The sequence below is a fragment of the Aspergillus viridinutans genome, assembly GCF_018404265.1.
Source record: "Aspergillus viridinutans IFM 47045 DNA, scaffold_2, whole genome shotgun sequence".
Taxonomy (NCBI): Eukaryota; Fungi; Ascomycota; class Eurotiomycetes; order Eurotiales; family Aspergillaceae; genus Aspergillus; species Aspergillus viridinutans.
In genome coordinates this window covers 324,668-349,612 of record NW_025091218.1, presented here as the reverse complement: position 1 = coordinate 349,612, position 24,945 = coordinate 324,668, and the positions used below count along the sequence as shown (strand labels likewise).

The window sequence follows — 24,945 nt, the reverse complement described above, 5'->3', positions numbered from 1 at the left end:
CTATTGCAGTCGTCAGACGAAGCTTGTTGAGAAATTATTGAATACATCCAGACTACCTCGAAGTTTCCCATTAAAACCGAATTGAAACTGCCATATCAAGTAAAGAGGAATAAAACAATGCCGGGAGAAGAACCGCGTTAAGGAGACAATTGAAAGCAAGAATCCGGAAACAGTAGCTTGGTAAAGAAAGCGGCGAGCGGACCGGATTTCCCAGAGGACTTTGCCAAGAGTTGGTCGGTTCAGTCAATAGAAGAGTGACCTGCCACTCCTCGAGAAAAAAAAAATTGAGATACATCATGAAGCATTTACTGCACGAGAGGTCAGTGTCTGTACATTCAGAGAGCATAGAAGAGCCCAGGGAAGCTTACAGAAATCTCGGCCATTCCAAGATCCTCACCACCGGTAGCAGGCTGCTGAACAGTGCCGTTTGTGGCGGCAGGGACATTGGCATCTGCGGGGCCAGCATTCTCGGTGCTGGCAAAGTAGTCAACCATCTCGGCATCAAGCTCTTCGACAGACTTCGGCTTAGGACGGTTTGAGCTACGGGCACCACCGCGGCGGCCACGGCGGGCGCCACGGCCCCGAGCGGTGTTGGCGGCCTTGGCAGGCTTGGGCTGAGACTTGACTTGACTGTTCCAAATTAACAGAAGATCATCAGAAAGACGACAGAGTGTAAAACTTACGCGACGCGCTCTCCCAGAGGCTTGGGCGCCGGCACGCTCGGAGCGTGGGAAGCGTCAACCACTACCTCAATCTATGGAGAGTTAGAGACAGTCGGAATGAAAGCGAGGACAATGCGCCTCTCACCTTCATGGGTCTTCCATCAACGAGAAGGCCATTCAACTCTTTGGCAGCCTTGGCGGCTGTGTCGGGTTTGCTGAAGACAATCGAAGCAATACCACGGCTGGTGCCGTTCTGGTTGTAAGTGAGCATCACTCGCTTGACGGGACCTGCGGATTTTGAGAAGTATTCCTAATGGACGGGAAAGATGATCAGTACTGCAGTCAAGATCAAGTCGCGAAACCTGGCAACGACGGCGGCATGAACGAAACATCGACAATTGCGCACAACGGCCCCCAAACAGGTAGCACAGAGCATCAGCGAGCACACAGCGTTAGCGTCATTTTCCACTGGAACCCGTATTTCCACCTCTACGATCGTGAAGCCCCACGACCTTTTTGGAATCCATATTGACCTTCACGGCACAATCCCCTTCAAATAATGGCCGGGCATTTGATCCCTCCATGGCATGAACCCGAACTCAGCAACCATTCAGAGCAAGAGTGGACGAATGCATGTCAGTGCCCTGCCGCAATGCAGATATCAAACGTCCACGCCCAAAGGCGATCTGCCATCAATGAAGTGACAGTTCCCTGGCTGGAAATCCAAGAAGGAACAGAGAAGTCCCGACACGAACCCCCAGTTTGCCCACAAGTCAAATAGAGATCATAAGAACAATCTCGGCAAGGCTGCTAGATCCTCAAGATTCATTGCGAGTGCGTCTCCTGCCCTAATAAACAGACGCACATCACAAATAAATCGTGGTACCCGTCGAGGGTTCTGATTTCATTGCAAAGCCTTGCCTGCTACTGCTGTTTGCTGATGCGCTCGCTGATGCCCCCTCCATGCAGTGCGAAATCAAACGGGCGGCGAAACCGGAAAGTTTCGCCAGGAAAGGTATTTCAAAGCTCCGAGCACAGTCTGCAGCGTAGTGATGGAAGCGGATTGCTGATAACGCAAATTCGCGCCTCAAAACTAACACGCTTCTCGCAAGACTCCGGCAAAACTCGACCTCGACCGTCATGTAGCAGCAGCTTATGAAATGCTCGTAGATAAAAGACGGGAAGGAGTAGGTGCCTGTGCAGCGAACCCAGCAATCACCACGAGGTTGTGGAAGCGACGTGGCGACGGGTCCGAACGCGGATGGAAGCCGTTGACGCCTCGAAGGTCTCGAAAAACAGACATGGCGATAGAAACCCAAGGCGTAGGCCTCTCGATCAACATACCTTGATATTGGCCTCACTCACATCAGAGGGCTTGAAGGAGTTAGCAAATCTGCACCTATCAAGCTCGGAGCGTGAGTGGAAACTTACCAAGCCGCTGACCATGATCTTGCTCTCTGTTGCGACCTGGTGTCCAACCTGAGCCCCCTTTGCAACAGGTTTGGCGGGCCTTGCATTCTTCTTCACTCCTCCAACTGGAACGGCAGCACTGCCAGGCTTTGAAGCGGCAGGACGGCGAGTGCGACGACGAGCATTTTGACGACGGTTGACGAGGATCTCGTCGAGAGACTTGTCCAGCTTGGCAGACATTGTTGTTGAGCTCGAATGAATGATCAGAATTGGAGAGTGAGAGGTTCAGGAGATTCACGGATTTGCGACCGTGACAGATGATGCACCACCTAGGTGGTTCGAGGCTTTAACAAAGGGGCAGGAGAATAGGCTCAAAAGCTGGGAATTGTCGCTATTGAGCTTGGAGTATTAATTGCTGATACAATTATGGATGTACGTGATTAAGGAGAAGACACGTTGATGGAGGAGGTGATGCAAGACGATGGATGGTTGAGATTGATGGACGACAGGAAGTTACGCAAGGGCGGTAGGGAAGGAGGCTGTGTCTGGTTTGGCGCTAGGCCGCATATGGACGCGGGACGTTGGTGCCTTAGACATCAGGATTTTGAACTGAAACATTCATCATCATTAAGGTATTGCCAATCACTAATTCTCGAAAAGACTCCGTCGACGTCTATTCCAAGCACTTGAATGCAGTGTTATAGTGGCTAAAAATAACATGATGTCTCGAAATCCGTTGGGAGATCAATTATGGGACTCATTCACCACTTATTTCGAGTTGAACTACCACAATATATAGAATCATACTCACGAGCAAAATAGAATCGTATAACCGAGTCAGTTGCTACCCTAGGCCCAGCCCAGCCTTGACACATTGCAATAAGAAAAAAGTCCCCAATGACAAACGCCGAACGCTCGCTCTACCCGGAGGCCTGTACATAACGCACAACTACATCAAAAATAGAGTACTCCTTGTGTTGGAATCAACACACTCCCTGGAGCATCAGCCCGAAGTGGCCAACCCCTAGATAATCAGCTTTTCAGAGCTTCCAATCGACCCCTCATCTGTTCCAGGGCGGCTTCTTGATCTTCCATCTGTTCCTCAATAGCCGGCTCTCCTTCTGCCGGTTCTTCGGCTTTGACGTCTCCGGCCTGGGAAAGCTTGCCCTGCAGGATCTCCTGTAAGACCTTGTCGACCTCCGCCTCAGCTTCATATTCTTCGTCTTCATAGAGCTCATTGTTGGGTATCGCGTCGTCCACCATCTCCTCAATGATACCAGCGCGCACCAGTTCCGTCGCCAGCTGCCGCATGGTTCCTGTCAATTCAGGCAGCCGGACCAATGTATTGACGTCCTTCATAATTCCAGTCGACTTCTTCAGACTGCCTTGAATCTTACGCATCGAAAACGCCTCGTTCACTTGCATCTGGACACTTTGAAGCTGGGCTCGGCTTGTAGTCAGACGAGCGGACTGTTTGCGGATCCGAACGAGTTCCCGTGCGAAGGTCTTTGTTTCAACAGTCGCCTGTTTTGCTTGCGAAGGATTTCGCTGAGCCCTGCGCGACGCATTCACGATGTATTGCCGTGTCTTGCTTTCCAGAGTCCTCAACTGGGCAATGTCGCGGTCTAATTGACGGGTATTGGCACGTATGAGTTGGTTGCATTTCCTCATCTGCAAATTGGAAAGTCAAATCAGCACACATCGGTAGCTAGTAGTCATCAAAAATCGTACTTGCGCTTGGGGATCTGGACCGAAGAACACTGCCTTAAGAGTCTCCATGGTGAAGAGGCTCCCTGTGCCGTTTTCCTGGATTATGCCCCTGAAATATTCTGTTCTTGAGGACTGAATATATGTGAATTTACAGAATATAAGCGAGAGTTCACGACTTCGTGAGCGCCCAAGACGAAGTTGTCGCAAAAGGCATCAAGATAGGTTCGAGAACTTGATCGTCACTGTAAGTGGGGTATGGATCCGGCAGGGCGTTGGAACGGGCTGCGCAAGGCGAATTCAGATGATAAGATAACAGGCTGCGAATGTCACGACGCCAAGAAGAATGATATGGTAACTGAACTAATAAAAGTTGTGACTTGAAGATTGTATATCGGGAATACCTTTGACCAAGATCGGTGTCACTCTCGTCAACAGTGAGGAATCCGGCACCAGCTTCCCCATGTGATTAGTCAGCAACTCAGACCATTCAAATTCCAAATTGGTCGAGAATGGAGCCTCAGGCACACAGGAGACCGCAAACAGAGCAAACAGCAGGCGGCTGCCATAAGACAGTTCCAGTACTTTCTAGCACCACGTCTGGAGGGACAAGCTGCGCTAACCTCAGCTGGACTCCATCACCAGCCTTTCTAGCCCCAAGTCTTTCTACCTATTGTCTGCTCTATCTTCACTTTCCTCTCAGCTCTAGATCTGCACATCTGTTCCTGTCATCTTCTTTACTATCTCTCTTCCTAGTATCCTATCTAACGCGGATCAAAATGTCTCAACTCACTCCTGAAGGTACGTTAGCTTGTGGTCATTCCGTTCCACCTTTCCCCGCCTCGGCGTGTGTTGCTGGTCTTTGCGTCTCAATTGCAACTCAGACACTTGAGCCTCAATGCATATGTATCTGCCGCACACTGAAGACGCTCGGGCTATTACTTCGCCCTTGAGGTGGTAAGCAGTGCTGACGAACTCCTGTGCAGTTACATGGGCCCAGCGCTCGTCCAGCTCAGATCCCGAGCGCAACTACCTCTACGTCAACATCAAGACCCCCGATGTCGCGAAGTCGGCCGCGGATCTCAAGATCACCGCTACCAATGTCTCATTCACCGGAGAAACCAACAAGGGCGTAAAATACCACGTCTCTCTCGACTTATACGCCGAGATCGACCCCGAAAACAGCAAGGTCAACCACACTGACCGCGAGGTCGAGCTGGTATTGCGGAAGAAGGAGCTAAAGGAGGAGTACTGGCCCCGTCTGGTGAAGGACAAACAGAAGCTCCACTTCTTGAAGACGGATTTCGACAAGGTATGGCATTAACGACTGAATATTGGCGGAAGAGGACACCTACTAACAATTGCTAGTGGGTTGACGAGGATGAGCAAGACGAGGCCGGCGACGATGACTACGCAAACAACTTTGGTGGATTCGAGGGTCTTGACCAGGGCGGTCTTGGAAACATTGATTTCTCCAAGCTCGGTGCCAACCTTGGAGGGGGTGCCGAGGGTGCTGAGGGCCTCGAAGGTGCTGAGGGCGAAGAATCGGTAAGTCGATCTGAACCGTACGCATCGCATTTGCTAATATCTTATTAGGATGACGAAATGCCCGAGCTCGAGGGTGACAGCAAGACCGAGGGAGAGGCCAAGTCCTCTAAGATCCAGGAAGTCTCTTAAAATATGATGGAGAGGAGCTTGATGATGATCTGTGAAAGCTGAATGCTGAAACACCTATTATGAAAAAAAAATCGCTCTGCCATGAATGAGCTTACTCATTTTCGACTATAAAAAGAGGCTGTACGAGTCTTGAGTATACCGTTGGCGACTGATCGGTGAGGCCTGAGATGCATAATCTGTGGACGATAATGTCTCAGGACATGCCGCAAGTCTGAATGATATAATGAGATACGCTTCGCGCTATTGGATTATTCCGCCCGATAAGTTGAGGTACTCTACCAGCCAGTTCTGCCACAACTATGCCCAAGCATAAATTCGTCGTAGTATGTTAGAAGTAACACTATTGGCTTTGCGGCGCATCAAACGAGTCATGACGTCCTAGAGCCTCGGAGATACCTCGATTTCCAGGCCACTTGCTGAGGTCGTAGATATCTTAATCATGGTGCTGACAGACGTTTTTGGCCACCTTCTATTACTGTGGTAATCCCAGTCTGTTGATCAGCCAGCTGCCAGCTTGATGGCAGGAACTTCTAGGGACTCCCTTATGCAGCTATCACACTGTTTTCATTAAGCTAGTGTAAGTTATAATAGCAAAGAAGACCAGCCAACAGACAGCTTCACTGGGAACTATTCTCTGCTTATAGGAAAAGCTGCCACTAATAGCAGGGAACACATGCAGAAAAGGCATCAGTGGAACCTAACCTTAGAGATTAGTTTCTACCAGCTGTCACTCTAAAGGCTCCATAGCCATACTTAAGGCCCCATCTGGAGTTAACTTTCTTGCTAGTGTGAGGCACAGGAGATTTTCAGCTGTGGCATTATCTGTATTTAACCACATGGCCAGCAGCATGCATATTTCCTTACATTCCTTCTAGATACTATTGATCATCTGCCATCTCACATCTAACCCCAGTCAGCCCCTGACCAGCTATTATTCACCAAATATGCTACCCACACCTCATTAAAAGTATGTGCAGTTGAGAGAGGAAATATGTAGTTAGCCCACTGCCAGACCCAGAATCAGAGGGCTAACCCCAAAACTTGGAATAATCATTCAACACGCCATAAGAATTCTAGGAAAGGGAAGCCATGGTTGCCAGAGGAAGAGGAACTCTTAGTGGAGTTAAGAAGGAATTAGGGGCTTCCTTGGTTAACTATGACAAGATTGTTCTTGGATCAATATCGGGGAAGAAGTCAAGGTTCTATTCAGGTATATTGGAGTACGACCTCAAGAGGAAGGTGGATTGACGCTTCGCGGGAATGATGATATTATATTAGTATTTGGAACGGTTTACACCCCAGGGGAATGAGTTATAACAAGTAGTCCTATTATCTTATCCACCACTGATTCAATCGACGCTAGACCTTTAGGCTTGCGTACAACTAGCTGCTACCCCTTCATAAACCAGCCATGTCGACGCTTGCACCCGCACACTGTATTGCGAACAAGCCAGATCTACATCTCGGGTTTCTTTCTTTAGTAATATGAAATACTATGAACTCTGCCCACAGAGAAAGTGTTTCTTGAATGAGAGACCTAGGGAGAATTTTGTTGATGCCTTCTTGTAAGGGTGTACTATTCATTTGGGCTTTCTAAACTGCGTCCTCTTCTACCCTCTTCTTCAGCGCTAGGAAGTCCGCCTCCTTTTTATCAATCTCCTCTTTCATTGCCGCCCATTCCACATTATACTGATTTAGCTGCTCCATCTTGCTGTTCACGAACAGTTCAACTGCAGGGCCGGAAACTGTCGCGAGCTCATCAATGGAAGGTAGAAGCTGTCGGATAGCGGTCCAAGCCCGGCTGTCGGGCGATTCGAAGCAAGAGTATATTAACTCATGAAACCAGAATTTTCCGTCCTTCATGGATTCGTGCATGAGAGCCGCCATACTGGGCATTGAGAGACCTTCTGCTCTTTTTTGCTCCTCCGCCTCCAGTACGTTAACGAACATCTTAAGAAGCGAATTGTACTTAGAAATATCCACATCATCCCAATCCAACGGCTTCTTCAGAAGTAGCCACCGCGGGGGTGAGTAAAGCATCTGAAATGGCGCTGCATAAGCCCATTCCCAGTCGAGGACTGCGACTATCTTCAGATCCTGTGCGTTGTTGACGAGTATATTTCCAAGCCGGAAATCGTCGCAAATTAACTTGAACGGACCATAGTCATACTTGCTGTCAACGAAATGGGGTCCAATGGCTTTAAATATCTTATTATGGAGATACTTGCGACGAGCATCTTCCATATCATCGACTGAATTAGGTTGGCCCCACAGATGCTGCATGTCTTGTTCGGCAACATCCCGAAAATAGCTGGTGGTTGAAGAGAATGTCTTGGAAATATGGCCTAATGGTAGGCAATGTTAGCTGGCAGTCGTTTGATGATTAACTGCAGGGGATACACACCACCAACACGAACGCCCCCGTGGCTCTTTATTTCATTCATCTTCAGCGTCAAAGGCCTCGAATAGATGCCGCTGCCGAAATCTGTATTTCTGGAAAGCGAACCTATACGCGGAAAATTATGTGCTGAAAGCTCCAACAGAATATTCGCAATTTGGCGGTATATAGTTTTCAGTTCTTCATCACTGATGTCCAGCCGTAGGGCGTGAGCTTCTTCCGGGCCAGTACCTTGCCGTAAGATTGTGTCTAAAGGTTCCCCCTCAATATATTCCATGATGATGAACGGCCCCAGGCCTAGCGGATTCTCATGACCGAGGCCCCATGCAATAACAGATGGTACAGGGATGTTTGTCTTCTCTTTGACAAACTGCATTGTGGCAGCTTCATGCCTGATCTTTTCATCACCATCCATTACTCTGCCAGACACTGCAAACCGTACCATCCATTGTATACCATCAGTGAATTTTACTCTGCAGCTCCAATTGAAGGACCCGCTGTGATCACCGACAACCTCTGAAGGCTGATTATTTCGAAAAGTTGAAACCCAGGTCGCGATAGGAGGCCCACGAGTGCTATTAAATCGTCTGGCCCAAGAAAGAGACTCAGCATAGTGAGAAGCCTCGGCGCGTTCGTCCCAGTCCATGCCGGGAATCGATTGGAAGAGCCATGGATGTGACCTGATTTAAGTTAAGCACAAATAGGTAGTAGATGGATGAGTAGCAAGAAGGGATAACAAGCTCCCATTTATTTAGGCAATTTTGGGCGTAAACATGTCACATGGCATACAAGTCGGGTTCCGTACTCCGTACAGGGCAGCATGCTCCACTAATCTGAAGAGGCCTAATCGGAAACCTTAGCACCCAGGATTTTTGTATTATTCCCCACATCAGCTCTTCTTTTAGTTAATGGAGACCCGGGTAGCCGGCGAGGATATTATTCATTGCTCTATTGTCAGCAGGGAAAGCACTCAAGCTATCGACAGGTTGGTCTGTGTGTATGCTAGATTATCTTTGGTCAATGCCTACTATGCATGTGCCCATTGTTTGAGCAGTTTGCAAGTCACCCTTGACCTTGGCTTGAAAGACACCAAACCTCCTTCCTTTGTCCACAATTCCTTGTCACAAGACTTCCTTTGAGCAAATCTCCAAAATGCTGACGAGCATGTGGAATCACAGTTTTGCCTTTTTCTCAGTTCTGCGATATCATCTGTATCATCTCATTCTCTTCAAAGTGCCTTCGCTCTTTAAAGTTCGTCTCCCAGATCTTGAGAAGCCAGATGATGTTGAGTGCTGTAGGGGCTCCGTCAATGGGAAACAACCTCCAGGTACGACGGATGATACATACACAACGTCAATACCAGCATGCGCAGGTGACATAAACGTTGAGAAAGAGGACCCTGTCCCGTACGAGCCTCTTCTTGGCGAAGTCTTGGGCGAAGGCTCAACTTCCCGTATTGCACGCGTGGCACCAGGCATCATCATCAAATGTCCACGATTCTCTTGGTGGCACTCTAAGACAGCGGCGGATAAATGGTTCGTTCGAGACATGAAGCGGAGTTTCGAGGTGGAAAAACGACTTCTGCAAATTCTAGGACTGCATCCAAGAATAATAGAGTCCGTTGGCCCCTGACTTCTTGTGGTCAGTGATTGACTTCGTTCTAGGTTCAAGGGCGTCTCCGATGACCCGTTTGGATTGTTATTTGCCGAAGCAAGTGATGGAAATCTACAGAGCTACATTGACCAACACCATGCTAGCATCGATATGTCTCTACGATTCAAATGGCGGACTCAAGCCGCGGAGGCGGTCCAATTCATTCATCAAAAAGGTGTGATACACTCTGACCTTCGACCTGAGAACTTTCTGTTACATAGTGTCGCCGGAAACAAGCTCGATCTTCTGCTCTGTGACTTTGGAGGGTCAACAAATGGAGAAATTGATGGTCGGCATCTCCCCGACGCCGGATTTTTTAACCCTTGCAATCCCCCGGAGTCGACGAAAGCCACGGATATTTTCAGCCTCGGGTCCATCTATTATACGATAATGACTGGCCATTGGCCCTACAGGTCTCCAGGTCCGTTCAAGTCTCTGGAAGAGATGGAGAAATACCAAGAGTTGGTTGACGATCTGTTCGCCTCCAAAAGGTATCCGCCAGTTGACGAACTGGCAGCTGGAACTGTGATACAACGATGCTGGACAGGAGAATACTCTGATTTGCGCGCACTCATTGAAGACCAGTATTGGCAGCTCCCGAAAGATAAAAGAATAATATGCGATCCTGCTTCTGGTGATCTGTAGATTTGAACTAAGAGATTGGAAGTTCAACGGGTTTTGTAGTCTGAGGAAAGGGGCCACGGTAAACGAGTTGGCGCCCTCGTGGCCTGGCCGGAGCCCAGGCCCATCTGAAGGGATGAAGTGAAGCCATTTTCGGCTCCCTCATACAGCTTCTGGTTGGAGGGACGGTGCTGAAAGTCTGACGCTTGAAGTCGATGAAACACCCACGATGGTGGGGCGCTGAGGGCGAGTTTGACTGGTGCGTGGTGGTAGCGAGGATGGGAGCGTGTTGGAAGGGTGAAGTCACGTGTTACCAAATGGCGGCCGAAAAAGGCGTCGATGCGGCCGAAAATGGCATATGTTTGGTAAGTCCAAATTGTCAAGGAGTAACGCCTCTGGCAAGACCAGAATTCAAAAATTGTTCCGAGTCGGTCGAGTCGAGGTTTGGTCGACCGCATTCTGGGCGTCGAAACTCATTGGCGGAGAGAAGCCTTTCGAAGGTTGTGCCGCCACATTCTCTGGAAACCCACATCCTCTCTTGAAAATGTGGAGGGACTCGCAACCAAGATCTTCCTAGTTCACCAACTCTCACGATCGTTGCACACGCTGCATTTGAGGTGTCAACCAACTTTCGTCTGTTTGTCAAGACACTTGGATTGACCCTCTTCTTCTCTGTCATTATAAATATTCCGTCGATTTAGCTCGTCAGCCTTGATTGACTGCGAACGAGCCCGGCGCCACCGCCAGATTCGGCGTGAAATTATTTCTCTTTTAATAGACGTTTTGCAGATTAGAAAATCACAAGGACATAGCCAAAATGCCGCCCAAGAAGCCTGAGCCGGCGAAGAAGAAGAAGACCTCGGTCGAGGACAAGGTTCGTGCTGACGCTGAATGATGAACCGTTTTGGACTTGATTTACTGACTCTTTTCTTGAACAGACCTTTGGTATGAAAAACGTACGTTACGGACTTTCGAGACGATATCATCCTGTTATCATTGAATACCCAGCTGACCTGATATTCTACAGAAAAAAGGTGGTTCCGCGAAGAGGCAGATTGCACAGCTCCAAGCCCAAGCAGCACACAACAAGACCGCCGAAGCCAAGAAGAAGGAGGCTGAGAAGGCCCGTCGTGAAGCCGAGAAGAAGGCCGCCGAGGCCGCAAAGAAGGAAACACTAGAATTGTTCAAGCCCGTGCAGGTTCAGAAGGTTCCTTTCGGTGTCGACCCGAAGACCGTCCTGTGTGTCTTCTACAAGCAGGGCAACTGTGAAAAGGGAAAGAAGTGCAAGTTCAGTCACGATCTGAACATTGAGCGGAAAGCGGCCAAGAAGGATCTCTACACCGATTCGCGAGATGAGAAGACCGCGGAGGAGGAAGAGAAGAAGGGCGACACGATGGACCAGTGGGACGAAGAGAAACTTCGCAAAGTTGTTCTCAGCAAGCACGGCAATCCTCGGACGACTACCGAGAAGGTCTGCAAGTTCTTCATTGAGGCGGTCGAGAACCAGAAGTACGGTTGGTTCTGGGTTTGTCCTAATGGAGGCGACAAGTGCATGTACAAACACAGCTTGCCACCTGGGTATGTTTCATTGCATGTTTTCCAGCATTGTAGGATGAAAGCTAACATGGTTATCTAGATTCGTATTGAAGACGAAGGAGCAAAGAGCTGCTGAGAAGGCTATGATGGACAAGTCTCCATTGAACACGCTTACCCTGGAGGACTGGCTCGAATCAGAACGTCATAAGCTTACCGGCAACTTGACACCGGTGACACCTGAGACCTTCGCCAAGTGGAAGAAGGAGCGTCTGGATAAGAAGGCTGCAGAGGAACAGGCCCGCAAGGCCAAGGAGGCCACAGGCCGTGCTCTGTTCGAGAGCGGCAACTGGCGTGCGGAGGAGGAGAGCGACGAGGAGGACGAAGACGACGAAACCTTCAACCTTGAAGCCCTACGGCGGGAGACCGAACGGATGTGGGAAAGGAAAGAAGAGGAACGTCTCGCCCGGCTGGCCGGTATTTCGGTCACGCCATCTTCGAACGACGAGACCGTTGCCCAAGAGGGCGAAGGCTGAGTCGATGCGACTCACCCAAGATTCTAACAACTTGGGCTTTCGAATTCGGGCATGGCACCTCCCACACTGGAACCGGCGTTCCAGGCGGATGTCCGGGCCCGTGATGGTGATCGTGTTGATAACCAGGACTGAGATATCTGCCGGGTGGGCGTTGACGCTTTATCCTCTGTCGTTTGCATACGTGCTCCTGTGCAGCACAGGGTTTTGGGACCGATGTCCCAATGCGTGTTTGGAAGGGCAGAGGCAGAAGGCGACACATGATCGACGCAATCATGTGTGACGTGGATGCAGAAAACAGAGGCTGGCATTCTGTATGCCGTTTTTGTACGTAGAAAATGATTTTGACTAGATTTAGCGCTACATGTCAATGCTTGCATCAACCGCTCTAAGATTCCCATCAGTCAAGGTAATGGAGTCGATCAGCGACTCGCGGGGGCTCTAGAACGAGTATTTGTATTGATTTCAAATGTCTACAACGACGCCTTCTGCCGCGCCAACCCGTTCTCAAACATCAACTGCACAACATCCTGCGCAACCCCCCACGATAACTCGAACCCCCGTCCCCCAGCCCCATAGGCATGCACAATGAAGCGATCACCTCCCACTCTCTCCGCCTCAATCCTCATTCCCCCCTCCCTCGCCGGCCTCCGTCCGACAATATCACGGATGACATCGAACTGACCCCCACTCTCCTTCGCAAAGGGGAACCATTTCGCCGCGTTGGAGAGAAGCTGCTTCCTCGTATCAAGCGAGGGCGTCGGATTCCAGTCGTGCGGTTGCTTGGTACCGCCGATGATTGTCCCACCGCTCAGAGGCCGGGGAATGCAGAACGACCAGGTGCCGTCTGAGTTTTGGCGGGTGATGGTCACCTTGCAGGGGTTGCGGACAAGACACGTTTGCCCTGGTAGCCTTTATCAGCAGCTGTATCGGAAACGCGAAGATCTGGGGCTCGGCTCATACCTCGGATAATGAATGATTTGGGATCCCCGAATCCCAGTCCGGAGCAGTTGACGACCGTCCTGACGGTCCCCGTCCCCGTCCGGGGCAGCTCGAACGCCTCCATCGGATCGACGAGCGTGTACTCTCTCGTCTGGCCGCCGTTGAGGACGAACTTGCGAAGCAGATAGGCGCAGTAGACTGGCGAGTTCACGACGTAGGTGCGGTAGCGCACGGCCCATTTCACCTCGAGGGGAGTCTCATCCTGCGTCAGGCGGCGGAAGCCGTCGAGATGCGCGTACGCGTTCTGGATGCTGGCTTCGTGCAGGTACTCTGCGGGCGGAGATTCGAGGTGTTCCTCGCCGTCGAGCAGTTGGACTCCTGATGAGGGGTCCTCGGTGGCGAGGTGCTTGAAGTATTGATATGTGCGGCGTGCTTGGCTGTCTTCTCGTGCGGCTTGCGGCGAGGACCCTGGGACGGGGCGGTAGTGCGCGCCGGCCCAGGGCGAAGCATAATTGAGCGAGGTGGTGTTGGGGAAGTCTCTGGCGACGAGGAGGATGTTTTGAGAGGGGTGGAGGTGTTGTTGGATGTGCAGGGCTGTGGTGAGGCCGATTACGCCCGCGCTGGAATGAGTCAGTGTTATATATTCGGGTTATTGTGCACTGTTGGATTTGAGGGCAACCGACGTACCCGATGACTACTACAGTTTCGTTATTCATTTTGCGATACACGTTGTACTCGATCCGACGCAAGGTTCCTTGGTCTTCATGAGACCTTTGGACTGTGCTCTTGCATTGTGAGATGGAGATCGATAAGCGGATCCCCGCATGTTGGGGTCACCGAACTAGTGCCGTAATCGGAGAAGTGACGTTGGAGTCTCCGATCGTGGTCCGGTGGTATGAGGTATCCAACTTTGTTGTGTTATTATTCCCTTCAGATCTGTCAGTTGTCTACAATTCTATGTATAAGAGCAGCTGAGGCTAAACCATGCTTGCTTTTAAACTGTCGGAACTTTTGAGATGACAGTTCAACCGTCTCTTTGACCCCGCCAAATCTTATCGCTCCAGTGATTACTAGAAAAGCCACAATGGATCGGATCACAATCACATACGAGCAGAGGCTGGGATTCCTATCACACCATCCTGGCTGGATATTGATTTCGAAGCTGCATATTTGGTCGCGAGCTCGTCGGGCATCTCCGCAGTGGCTATGATCATATCACCTTGCATCGTATGAATTGGCCAAATTTGGTATACCTGGTGAGTTCAGAGGTTCAAGGTTTACCTCGTATCTACTATTTGAAATACTGTTGCAGCCTGTCCTTCCTCTCTAGTTAGGCGTAGGCGCACCATAGATAAGTACGTACTTCGGCCCACTACTCGAAGGAATCAGTTCCCGCGATCATGCCGACTCCTTTGCTTTCCCAGATCTTCTGCTTCGAGCACCTGAGGTAGCTACAAATCGAGAGACGATCCTTGGGCCATTTGAAGCATCCAGTTATCTTCTTGAACCTGCTCAAATACGCGCCCAGCTGGTCACGGGAGCAGGACGACAGGGCCGTTGTGGGCTGTGATTGGCTGGGCCGGGTGATGAGACCTGCAGTGTGAAGAAACGCCTTCTGCATTGCTGCCAGCCAATCAGCGTCCGTTCTGGGGGTTCCTGGCAGCATCATCGTAGGGCCGTCCAGAAGAAGAATTCCTGTTGACATCTGACAATACCTACGGATAATTCGTCCTAACCCCGCCTTGAGAAGGTGGAACACTGTCACAGGATTGTTTGATCACTGGCTTAGGTTGCTTCTACTGTAGGCGTGCTCTTGACCTGTCTCTCATGGGAAATTAACAGCGATACTTCCCTTCCCCTAGAGAGATAATGGCAACAATAGAAGACGATGATCATGCCAGCGGGATATCTTCTAAAAATTGGCTATTCTTGTTTAATCTCCATGTTAGCTCCAAACTTTCCCGGCTGCAAAGCATCCTATGATCGTGCTATGCCCAGGTCTCACTGGAGTCACTACCGCTAGGAGCTGCAACATCTCGCACATTTCTCCCGTCCGGCCATGCCCGCTATGCGTTTGATCGACTTTTAATTCCTTCCACTGCCTTAGTCTAACCTGTTAGCGCTGATTCCTCTCCTCTCCAAATCCCACTCGTCTGCCTGGCTGTCCGTCCGCCCTCTGTGTGCTGTGGCTGTACCGCTGTATGGCTGTCAGATATCTTGCTAGTGTGCTGTACTGCTTTAGCGCTGGAGAGGTATCAAGTGCAATCAACATGTCACTGGATACACTCTCTTTCCCTCATTTATGCTCGTCCGCTAATGAAGTCATGAAATCGCTGTCTCCTCTCCCCGATCCAGACCAAGCGCCATGAACCTCCCTTGGCGCGAGCTGCCATTGCTTGGTGGCTGGTGAGTTCGATCATTGACTAAGGTAATCTAGTGCCGCCTTCCAAACGTTTTGTATCTTTTCTCCATGGTCTAACAGATTGTCGATGAGGGTCGAGTCGTAGGGAAGGTCAAATCACACCCTTTTTCAGTCGTCGCTCACTCGCTCCATCACAGAAAACAGTCTCCATTGTGGACTCCTCTGAAACCCCTTTTCCTTGGTTTCCTGCACTTTCAAATCCCTCCCGGCTCTTCTCTTATGTACTTCCCCCCTCCATATAACGTGGTAGTCCGCTTAGTGCATACTATTCCTTGTCAGTCGCCTGCATCTGCGATACCCTGCGGTTGCTGGCCTTGCATAATCGCACTTTTCGCCTATTTTCACACTTGACCTTATTATCCTTGTTATAGCTTTTTCCGTTTTTCCGTTTCCCTCTTACCCTACTCTTACGGTGGGCCGGACCGTCTTGTCGGATCTCGTTCTGCTTCTTCCTCAGTCAGTTCCATGTCCCGAGACCGAAGCTTTGTAGAAATTCAGCGGACTGTATCTCGACACCGAAGCTGCAGTAAAGCTGTGATTAGCTGGATAGTGCTCTGGTCGGTCATAACCGACCCGTCCTAAATTATCTCTCTGCGACCAACACCGAAGCCGTGGGAATGCTGTTGAGGGTTGTCTATACTATCGAACAATACCCATTCTGTCACTCCACTTGCGCCAACACTTCCGGAAATCAGCGAGAGAACATCGAACTCCGCATTACGCAAGCTCGATCTTGATAATCGCCGTACCAGTACGAGCGGACGGCGACACAGAGAAGGACGAGACACTGTTTCACTCAGTTCGCACACCGGCAACTCAACCGCAAGACCCGAAGAATGGTTGAATTGACATGGAACAGAAACCCTCTTCCTGACACAAAAAGTGCAACAATCAAGCCAATGGCGCCTCCGGTTGCGCCGCCGACCCCTCAATCACAGGCACCGGAAACCACCTTCGAGCCATGTGCGTCGACAGCCTCATTATTCCTCTACGCTCAAGGATCGGTGATCAATTGCCTCCATCATGACACCCTCGCACTCGAGAGACGGTTCGACCATCACAAGGCGGATATCTCTTTCATATCGGTGGACAATGTCAGCGAACGAGGTTCGGGAAGACTAGTCGCCAGTTATGACACGGGACAGACGACCATCGTGTGGGACCTGTTTACCGGAGCTGAGCTCGCTCGTTTTGCGGCGTTCGACCACCTACGAGTAGCTGCCTGGATGCGTAATGGCAATGTAGCGTTTGGTAAGGAGGACCTTGCCCTCACGACCGACGAGGACGCATGCTGATGACCTTGAAGGAAACGGCAAGGGCGATGTCATTCTTTTTGAGCCTTCCACTTCGGAGCACGTCTCGACAAGGACCATCTTCGACCCCATTACGGCTCTGGCGCCGGCCTCTGACTGCCGAACGTATGCCATCGGGTATGTAAATAATCTTCCATTGGAGAAGGAGGGTGGAAAGGACGACATTATCGATTAAAAGCTTCAGCTGACTCTTATATCAGCTACCAGAACGGTTCCATTCTGATCGCCACTCTTCATCCCACGTTTACCATCCTACATACCATGTCAACCTCACGAGGCCCCTCACCCATCGTCTCGCTAGCATGGCATGCGTCATCATCAAAGCAAAAGTCCGATATGCTCGCTACTCTATCCTTCAATGGAGACCTGAGGGTTTGGAGTATTTCAAAGCCCCCTGGCAAAGAGGCTCCGCGGGTCATCAGAGTTCTCAAGCGATCCGACTCTTCTTCAGCGGAACCTAAGTGGATGGCTTGGTCTAAGAACGGCCGGATCGTGCAGTTTCTTGATGGGTAAGTGTAATCCACCCCAACCATAAGATTGAGTTCCTAACCCGCAACGACTTTCAGGGAGACTTGGGCTTGGGATGTCAAGACGAAACACGTCACTTATGAACCGATTCCGACGATAGAAAACCCTCGTGGTTTCGCTAATTATGGTCCGACTGCTACTCTTTTCACTCTTGGCCCTAACTACACAGTGCAGCAGTACGATCTAGATAATCCGGGAATGGTTGCTAACGTGCAGCACATTCCTGCTGGAGCCCTTACTGCGACTTCTGAGGACCCGAGGGGAGGATCCCTCGAATCAAGAGCCTTTCAGGATCCGCCAGACCTCAGAGAATCAGCGCGTATGTACGACGGCCGGCCACCTTTTGACCAAAGCGGAGTAGACGCCGTACGGCAGCAGCGTGCAGAGATGGGAAGTCCAGTATCATCGCGGAGTCACGCCAACTCTGTCAGCTCGAAAGCATCTTCGGGGAAATACAGGATGGTGCCATTTTCACCACCGAGTAGGTCGGGACAGACTGGTACATCGTTCTCGCTAGCTTCGGCAAGTGGAAGAGAGACTCCTCAGCAGTCCGGGGCCTCCTACACGTACGCCTCCTCGGTCTCAATGTCGTCGGTGAAAAGCTCTCGTGCGGGATCCCGACTGCGGAATGAGGTGCAATTTAGCCCAGCAGACCAGCGTATTGATTTGTTTCCATTCACACGTGCGCGTCTCAACGACGTACCGTATAGGAACCATCGCCCCATAGATGAAACCCATCTCACGCCAAACGACCTTCGGCGAGAGATGCTGAGCGTCGTGTTTGGATGGGACGGAGATATTCAAGACCTGATTAGAGACGAGCGTGAGTGAACATCTTCACATATTTGCTCTATCGACATCTCAATTGACATTATGAGCAGTCCTTCGTCACCCGACCGGCAGCCAAAGTGCCATTTTGTTAGCGCAATGGCTCGGCCAATCCGACTCTGACGCAACAGCGGCCATGATCAACTCGGGACCGGCGACATTGACCGATTGGATGCTCTTGGCCATGAGCCAGATGAATGGAGAGTCGCAAGCGAACAAGGTCGGCCAAGCCTTTGCGCAAAAGCTGCTAGAGATCGGCGACATACATACGTCGGCTACCGTTTTGCTGGGCCTGGGCGATAAAAACGAAGCTATTGAAGTCTATGTCTCTCAGAACTGCTACATGGAAGCTATCCTGATGACTTGTCTGCTGACGCCCACGGATTGGCAGCGCCAGTCATATCTGGTGCGACGATGGGGTGAACACGTCGTTTCCCATGCTCAGCAGCAGCTGGCAATTCGATGCTTCATGTGTACCGGTGTAGAGCCTTCCGATCCCTGGACCTCTCCCGCTGCTCAGCAAGCTGCGTCTTTTGCGGAAATCCTTTCGGGGAGATCACCGATGACATCTCCCGAGCCACAGCCTTTGCAGCAACAATCATCCAATTTCCTTCGCCCGCCTCCGAATTCACAGCCAAAAATACCGCCTAGCACCAGACCAAACGCGAAGACTCCAGCCCTCAAGCTGATCACGTCTTTTGACTCTCAGCCAGGCAAGTTTCGGTTCCCGGGTCTGAAATCAGACGACAGGACACCTACGAATGCCCCAGGAATTACACCTATCGCCGAGTCAGCTGTAGGAGGGTCTGCTGTGTCCCCTGGAGGACTCGGGTCTTACAGGGCGAACAATATCCAAAGTCTGAACAATGCCATGAATGCAAGGACAGGCCCGCCTGCGTTCAACAGGAGACGCTTGCCTTCCATTGGAGAAACGCCCGTCGATGTCCATCCACCCACATTCTTGTCAAGTGGCTTGAGTAACTCCGTGGAATATGCCTCGTCGGTGGAAAGCACCAGCCGGCTGCATGATGGAAGCCAAAGTCAGGATGAGGAGGTCCTGTCGTCTTTGTTGCCGTCTGCACGGTACAATCCTGAAAAGGACACGTTCAAGCCGAGTCCGCAAACTGCCGTTCAGGCGAACTCGGATAAGTTTGCAGGCATCAAGGGTCTTCCTTCCCCAAGCCCTGGCGTTTTCGAGGCCCTCAAGGAACGTTCTGACAGTCGGAACGGATCCAGAGACCGAAAGCCAGATGGCCTCCAGCTTCACCTGTTCCAGCCCGGTGCTTCAGAGAGTGATTTGCTAGGCCCACCTAGCAGTACAATGAGCAATACTCGGAGCCCAGCTTCGACGCTGAATAGTTACAATTCAGCGAAAAGTCCCAGTGTCAGTGGGCGGAGCATTGACCAGTACATCAGCAGTCTTGACGAGGCGAATTATCGCTCACAAAAATATAGCCGAGGAAGGCGAAACATGGATGATTCAGTTAGCCAAAGCTCAGGACGAAAAACCATTTCGAGGAATACTTCCCAGGAAACCACTCGAGGAAGAAACGAGAGAAGATACATCCAGCCAGCTAAACGTTCACCGTCCTCTCCGGTTCCCATGTCCCCGGAGGAGATAGCTCAATACAGCAAGAGCACAGGGACCAAACATCCTGCCAGCAAATCACGTAATGGCAGCAGAGTGAGGAAGCCACGCTCTCGCCACTCATCGGAGCGTCGTCGGCACCGTTCTGCCAGTCGACACGCTGCTAGTCGAACGGTCGGAGACAAGAATGACCCTGCTCATCGGGGGCGCAGTATCGATAGGCAAAGCTCCGGGGCCAGATCACCGTCTGCCCCATTACCTGTATCTCAAGCGGAGGATGCCTTGAGGCTGGTCGCTAGTGACAGAGAAAGATTGCGGAGTCACCAGCGCAGTAGCAGCCGACGTCCTGACAAGGGCGGGTCGAGAAGGGATGGGTCGCCCGAGAGCAGACATTCGCGAGCAACGTCTCGCAATCGTCAAGGCCAGGACACGAATATGAACACGAACACCGAACAGACGACGAACGGGTTGATGACAATTGGTATTGCTCAGACGGATGCATACATACAAGCGAGAACCCGTGAAATGGAAGAAGTGCAGATGCAAGCTCGAAATGCGAGCGCTGCAACCTTGCCACCTACCGCACTATCAGAACAGAGGCGAAAGGAGCTCGCAGCTGCCGAACTGGAGGCCCGGCGACTTTCACTTGCGCGCAACCCTTCAGCTCCAAACATACCGTTCCCTGGAGAGCTGCAGCACAGCCGAAGCCCTCTAGGCAGCCCACCGCTGTCCAGAACCTCTATCAACCAGCGTACACCGGCGAGAAGGCGAGCGTCGACCAGCAAGGCCTCGCCAGACTATCCTAGCAGCTCCGATTCGAACTCGTCGAGATCGGGAGGACCACTTGGTCTGCCAGCGACTCCGAAAGCCATGCGTCACCCGAAATATCCCAACGGCTACGAAGAGACTGTCTCCTCTGGGTCTAGTGTTCCAGACAACGTTATAACACTGAGTGATGCCAGGTACCAAGGCGAAGTTGAGAGAATCGGCCGTTCAATGTCCGTTCCAATGCCGGAGCATCAACCCGGTCCCATGCCCGTCGACCTGCCAACCCATCCGAGGTTCAACCCCCGCCTCCCGCGAAGCAGATCGACCAGTAGGAGCCGGAACGTCGGTCACCGGCGAGAGAGTTCTCGAGAGCTGGGAGGTTCCGGTGGCTATGCCTACGGCTCTTCTCCAGTCACCGTCAGTATCGAAGAGACGATCGAAAATTCCATGGGCCTGAGGGAATTCGAGAATCCTCCAATCCTGCCAGAGCTGCAGCATCTGAACACTCCGCCGCCTCCCCCGCCTCCTGTTCCTCTTGGACCTGTCTCCCCTCGGGCATCCTCGGGGACTATAGACATTGCCATTGACAACGAGAACCTGGGCAGATTGCTCCCTCGAGCTATGACAGCGGCTCCAGCAATCAGTACGGAACTGCGGCCTACCATCGAGCGCTGGCGCACGTCATTTGACCATCGGCGAGGCAAGAGCGTCAACGAGAGCTTCACGCACAAAATCCGTAATCTAACACGCAGGCGCAGCAACAGCCGCGGACTAGACAATTGGACGACTTCCCGCGACACGGGAGTCCCCTATGAAAGTGTACAAATGTCGGATGGCCGGATATAACCCAGTCATTTCTTTGACTTATCATATCTTGCCTGCTTGACTTCTATACCATGATTTTCTTCTATCTCATTGGACCTATAATTCTTATGACTGATGACCTTTTCAACCATGCCCGTTAATTGAACCCCACCCCATTTCAATCTGCGATGACCGAGCCTGTTTCTCATATCTCTAGTGATGATTCAATTGTTATACCCTTGCGTCTGTTTCACCCGATAGTTTCTATACTCACGCGGGTCGCTTTGAGAAATTCTCTACCTGTTCTCATGATGTGCTCTAAATGATTTTCTGAGACTGTACTCGCTCGCAAGGGCAAAGGAAAAGTTAGCATCCTACTGTCTTATTCAAGCGAATCCATTGCGTCTCCTTCTGCTTGAAACGTAGCCGGTCTGTATAAACGTATGTGTAAGCCGAGCGACTTCAGAAAGTTGAGTACGGCGTGATTTACACTAGACGAGGAAGTAGCCCCAGCTCCGCCGGGGCAACGTTCGAAGCATACGTTTGTCCAGTATATCGTCTTCTATAGAAACCAGCTCAAGATAAGGCCGTTGAAGAAAGCCGTCGGTCGGACGTAGCGAATGAATCCATTCTCCCAGAAGCCATGGCATAATAGGAAAGAGTAGTAAAATGTAACTGCTAATGTAGAGTGATATGGTACATGTTAAGCTCGTAATGCGTTGCGGGCGGTTCAGTTCCATCTTCCCCATCCCTTCTTCTTTTCTCCCCTCTCAGAGTCACCGGCCATGTTTCTCTCGGCCTCTAGCAAGCGGTCAAATTCAGCCTGAGTTTGGTCGCGCTGTTGCCTCTCATTGTCCGGGGATGAAGACCCCCGGTTCCACGCCGACCCTAGCCCACTATCCTGTCCGCCCTGGGAGCCGGAGCCGGCCTGCTGTCTGATGCGCTCCCAGGCGCTTCCCTGCGAGCCACCGTCAGATCGATACTCCGCCGCAACGGGGCTTGCATCGTCACTCTCAAAAAAGTCCGAAGCCTTGTTGTCCTCGACAGTGGAAGAACCGCGCATCGACTCCGTCGCCGAGGAATCACCGTACAAGCGCCCCAGATTCCGACCCGGCAGATTAGCAGGCTTATCCTGCGACGCCGACGGAACAGACTCCCGCGCAGAGGAAGAAGAGTAAGGGTCCAAAGACCCATACGCCCCACCGCCCTGGTCATACTCATGACTTTCAGCGTAGCCTCCCCCTCCCGCACCGGCACCCTGACCCATTCCCGCCTCCACAGGCGGCAAGCCCTGCGCCCGCCGCTCCGCCGCCTCCTTGGCCGCTTTAGTCCTCTCCACAACCCTCTGGACCTTCCGCCTGCGCACCTCCTCGGGGTCCTTGTCGCGCATCTCCGCAAAGAACTGCTTCAGCCGCGGATCACCCATTGTCTCCTTCAGATCGTGGAACATCCCCCACACACTCGTTATCACCGAACCCGCCGCCACCCAGAAGAACCACCGGAACGATCCCCACACCAGTAACTGTCGGAAATTCGCCGGCTCGATCGTCGAGTACAGCCTCACAGCCGCGAGCACCTGCGCCGGCGATGGCCTCTGCCCCGGTTTCAGCCCGGGGGCAAGGTGCGCGACGACACTCGAGTTCCGCACGCGCCAGTACACGTACGCCATGCCGATGGCGCCGCAGTAGGGCGCGCCGAGGCGCTGGTGGTAGATGTACTTGCTGCCGTGGTAGACGAAGGCGTCGAGCTCCTCCTGCGTGGGCAGCCGGTCGATCATGACTTTGCAGGATTCGATGCGATCGCGGACGTGTGCACTGTTCTTGTGCAGCCAGTTGCGTTGGCCGATGAAGCCGAAGTACAGGGTGAATGGGTCTGGGCGGGAGAGGTATTCGGCCTTGAGCACGAGGGGATACCCGGGTATTGGGATGTGGCCGCTGGTGTATGATTTGGAGCCATTTTGAGATGGCGTGTTGAAGTTGTCGGACTCGGACTGCGGTGATGTGTCGTTGAGTACCATCTTGGATGGTAGAGTGATGGTGGTTTGGCTCCAATTGGTGTTTTAGAATCTTGGGGATGGCAGTGACAGAGTGTTGTCCGTCAGGTTGGGTGATGTTGTGCAGCTTAGTCATCGAGCGTTTCTCCGGCATAAAGTTACTCTTATTTCTACCAAGTAAACAATTGCTACGCGAACACCAACACACCAACACAAACACATTAACACTATCATCAAAACGTATCATTCGCGGTGACTATCTACTACTAAATCTGCACGAAAGATAGATTGCGAATGCGGTAGTAGGTATCTGCTCAATTAGTCGATCATCATCACCAAGCATGAAAAGAAGACTAACCAGTTGTTGGACCAGGAGAGCCCGAGGATCCCTCCATTTGTAGGTTGATGATTCTGGTGGGAGTTAGTGCTGGCAATGTCGCATTCATCGCTACAAACTTACAAATGCAACGGCTTGCCAATATAGTCCCTCCCATACTGGGTCGTGATCAGCTTGCCGTCAAGGTAGAACTTGACGGAGATATTCTCGCCATCAACATCACGGATTTCCGACTTGATCGTGTGAAAGTTGCCGGGAGAGGGGTAGTTGACATCCAAAGCTTTGACTTCAGACGAGGTCTGTAATAGCTACTGGTCAGCGCAAGTCCGTCACAGTGGCTTCAAGTGCGTCTCACATTGAAGGCATTGAAACTGATAACCCCGGTTCCTGCTGCTGTCAGCCATACAGTTCAATCAATTCGTGTCTCGGGGTATAGCAAACCCTTCCACTCGGCAAGATCGATCTCAGGCGGCCACGTATTCGCTCCATTGAGCCAGAACGCAGGCCAGGTGCCTCTAGCAGTTGGAGCCTGGAACTCGGCTTGGATGTCGAAGCCTGATCCGGCTTTGACGGTGAATGTACTTGCTGAGTGCACCGCACCAGATAGATAGTTGATCGTTGTACCTCCTTTGGTAGACGGCTGGCCGCTAACTGGTTTGGCAACCAGAGTCAGTGTGCCTGAGTTGACGGAAATATACTCATGGTCGGTCGAGCTGCCGACCATACGAGCGGATCCATTATGATCTGAGCCCCAGGGGTAAAGGTAGGCAAAGTATTTTTCCAGAGAAGAGTATGAGCTGAAGCACGTGGAGGGGATCAATGTAGTTGCTGCAGAGGCTACAGGAAGGAGACTCAGAAGGGCTGAAAACTTCATTTTGGCGCACTACTGTTTCTTCAGCAGATGAGTGAGCATAGTGCTACAATTGTGGTCAACCCGTTAAACAGTATCCTTTTATACTGGACCCGGATTAATTCTGTTATCTCGGGAAAACTTGAAGCAACAACTGAAACAGAATATGCCTCTCAGCGACGATCACCTCCAACAACACTTTCAATGAGCTCATTGCTTCGAGAATCAATTTATTTGAAGAAAATTTCCCCTCCTCCTTCCCCCGGAGTTTTACTGAAACTGAGGGATCGGCCCGAAGGTTACAGCGCTACTGCTGCGCACCAACTTTATCACGAAAGAAAACAGTGAGACATTATCATCAGCCGATATACCCCTTCA

At 51.4% G+C, this 24,945-nt stretch overlaps 10 protein-coding genes across 10 annotated transcripts; 3 read left to right on the top strand and 7 right to left on the bottom strand.

The window, feature by feature from the left end:
- Positions 1-305: 305 nt before the first annotated feature.
- Aspvir_003709 (putative RNA annealing protein Yra1) lies at positions 306-2,312 on the bottom strand (the record flags this gene model as incomplete). Its single annotated transcript, XM_043266959.1, has 6 exons — positions 306-308; positions 369-630; positions 684-754; positions 808-972; positions 2,007-2,036; positions 2,094-2,312. The coding sequence occupies 6 exons, from the start codon at positions 2,310-2,312 to the stop codon at positions 306-308; spliced, it is 750 nt and encodes a 249-aa protein (XP_043122894.1).
- A 792-nt stretch (positions 2,313-3,104) lies between these two features.
- On the bottom strand, positions 3,105-3,851 carry Aspvir_003708 (ESCRT-III subunit protein VPS24; the record flags this gene model as incomplete). The annotated part of the gene is made up of 2 exons (XM_043266958.1): positions 3,105-3,743; positions 3,804-3,851. 2 exons carry the CDS (start codon positions 3,849-3,851, stop codon positions 3,105-3,107), a joined length of 687 nt encoding a protein of 228 aa, XP_043122893.1.
- A 707-nt stretch (positions 3,852-4,558) lies between these two features.
- On the top strand, positions 4,559-5,456 carry wos2 (Hsp90 cochaperone SBA1; the record flags this gene model as incomplete). Its single annotated transcript, XM_043266957.1, has 4 exons — positions 4,559-4,580; positions 4,766-5,091; positions 5,148-5,327; positions 5,376-5,456. The coding sequence occupies 4 exons, from the start codon at positions 4,559-4,561 to the stop codon at positions 5,454-5,456; spliced, it is 609 nt and encodes a 202-aa protein (XP_043122892.1).
- A 1,593-nt stretch (positions 5,457-7,049) lies between these two features.
- On the bottom strand, positions 7,050-8,230 carry Aspvir_003706 (phosphotransferase family protein; the record flags this gene model as incomplete). The annotated part of the gene is made up of 2 exons (XM_043266956.1): positions 7,050-7,801; positions 7,861-8,230. The coding sequence occupies 2 exons, from the start codon at positions 8,228-8,230 to the stop codon at positions 7,050-7,052; spliced, it is 1,122 nt and encodes a 373-aa protein (XP_043122891.1).
- A 1,945-nt stretch (positions 8,231-10,175) lies between these two features.
- Positions 10,176-10,586, bottom strand: Aspvir_003705 (uncharacterized protein; the record flags this gene model as incomplete). Its single annotated transcript, XM_043266955.1, has 1 exon — positions 10,176-10,586. The coding sequence occupies one exon, from the start codon at positions 10,584-10,586 to the stop codon at positions 10,176-10,178; it is 411 nt and encodes a 136-aa protein (XP_043122890.1).
- Positions 10,587-10,945: 359 nt separating this feature from the next.
- On the top strand, positions 10,946-12,197 carry Aspvir_003704 (translation machinery-associated protein TMA46; the record flags this gene model as incomplete). The annotated part of the gene is made up of 3 exons (XM_043266954.1): positions 10,946-11,002; positions 11,156-11,706; positions 11,765-12,197. The coding sequence occupies 3 exons, from the start codon at positions 10,946-10,948 to the stop codon at positions 12,195-12,197; spliced, it is 1,041 nt and encodes a 346-aa protein (XP_043122889.1).
- A 470-nt stretch (positions 12,198-12,667) lies between these two features.
- On the bottom strand, positions 12,668-13,852 carry Aspvir_003703 (FAD-dependent oxidoreductase; the record flags this gene model as incomplete). The annotated part of the gene is made up of 3 exons (XM_043266953.1): positions 12,668-13,098; positions 13,158-13,756; positions 13,824-13,852. 3 exons carry the CDS (start codon positions 13,850-13,852, stop codon positions 12,668-12,670), a joined length of 1,059 nt encoding a protein of 352 aa, XP_043122888.1.
- Positions 13,853-16,394: 2,542 nt separating this feature from the next.
- Positions 16,395-21,429, top strand: Aspvir_003702 (WD40 repeat domain-containing protein; the record flags this gene model as incomplete). Its single annotated transcript, XM_043266952.1, has 5 exons — positions 16,395-16,809; positions 16,865-16,988; positions 17,072-17,380; positions 17,438-18,222; positions 18,281-21,429. 5 exons carry the CDS (start codon positions 16,395-16,397, stop codon positions 21,427-21,429), a joined length of 4,782 nt encoding a protein of 1,593 aa, XP_043122887.1.
- A 688-nt stretch (positions 21,430-22,117) lies between these two features.
- Aspvir_003701 (putative endo-1,3(4)-beta-glucanase) lies at positions 22,118-23,404 on the bottom strand (the record flags this gene model as incomplete). The annotated part of the gene is made up of 1 exon (XM_043266951.1): positions 22,118-23,404. One exon carries the CDS (start codon positions 23,402-23,404, stop codon positions 22,118-22,120), a length of 1,287 nt encoding a protein of 428 aa, XP_043122886.1.
- A 242-nt stretch (positions 23,405-23,646) lies between these two features.
- On the bottom strand, positions 23,647-24,591 carry Aspvir_003700 (glycoside hydrolase family 16 protein; the record flags this gene model as incomplete). Its single annotated transcript, XM_043266950.1, has 5 exons — positions 23,647-23,690; positions 23,739-23,791; positions 23,841-24,016; positions 24,073-24,104; positions 24,159-24,591. 5 exons carry the CDS (start codon positions 24,589-24,591, stop codon positions 23,647-23,649), a joined length of 738 nt encoding a protein of 245 aa, XP_043122885.1.
- Between the last annotated feature and the right edge of the window lie 354 nt (positions 24,592-24,945).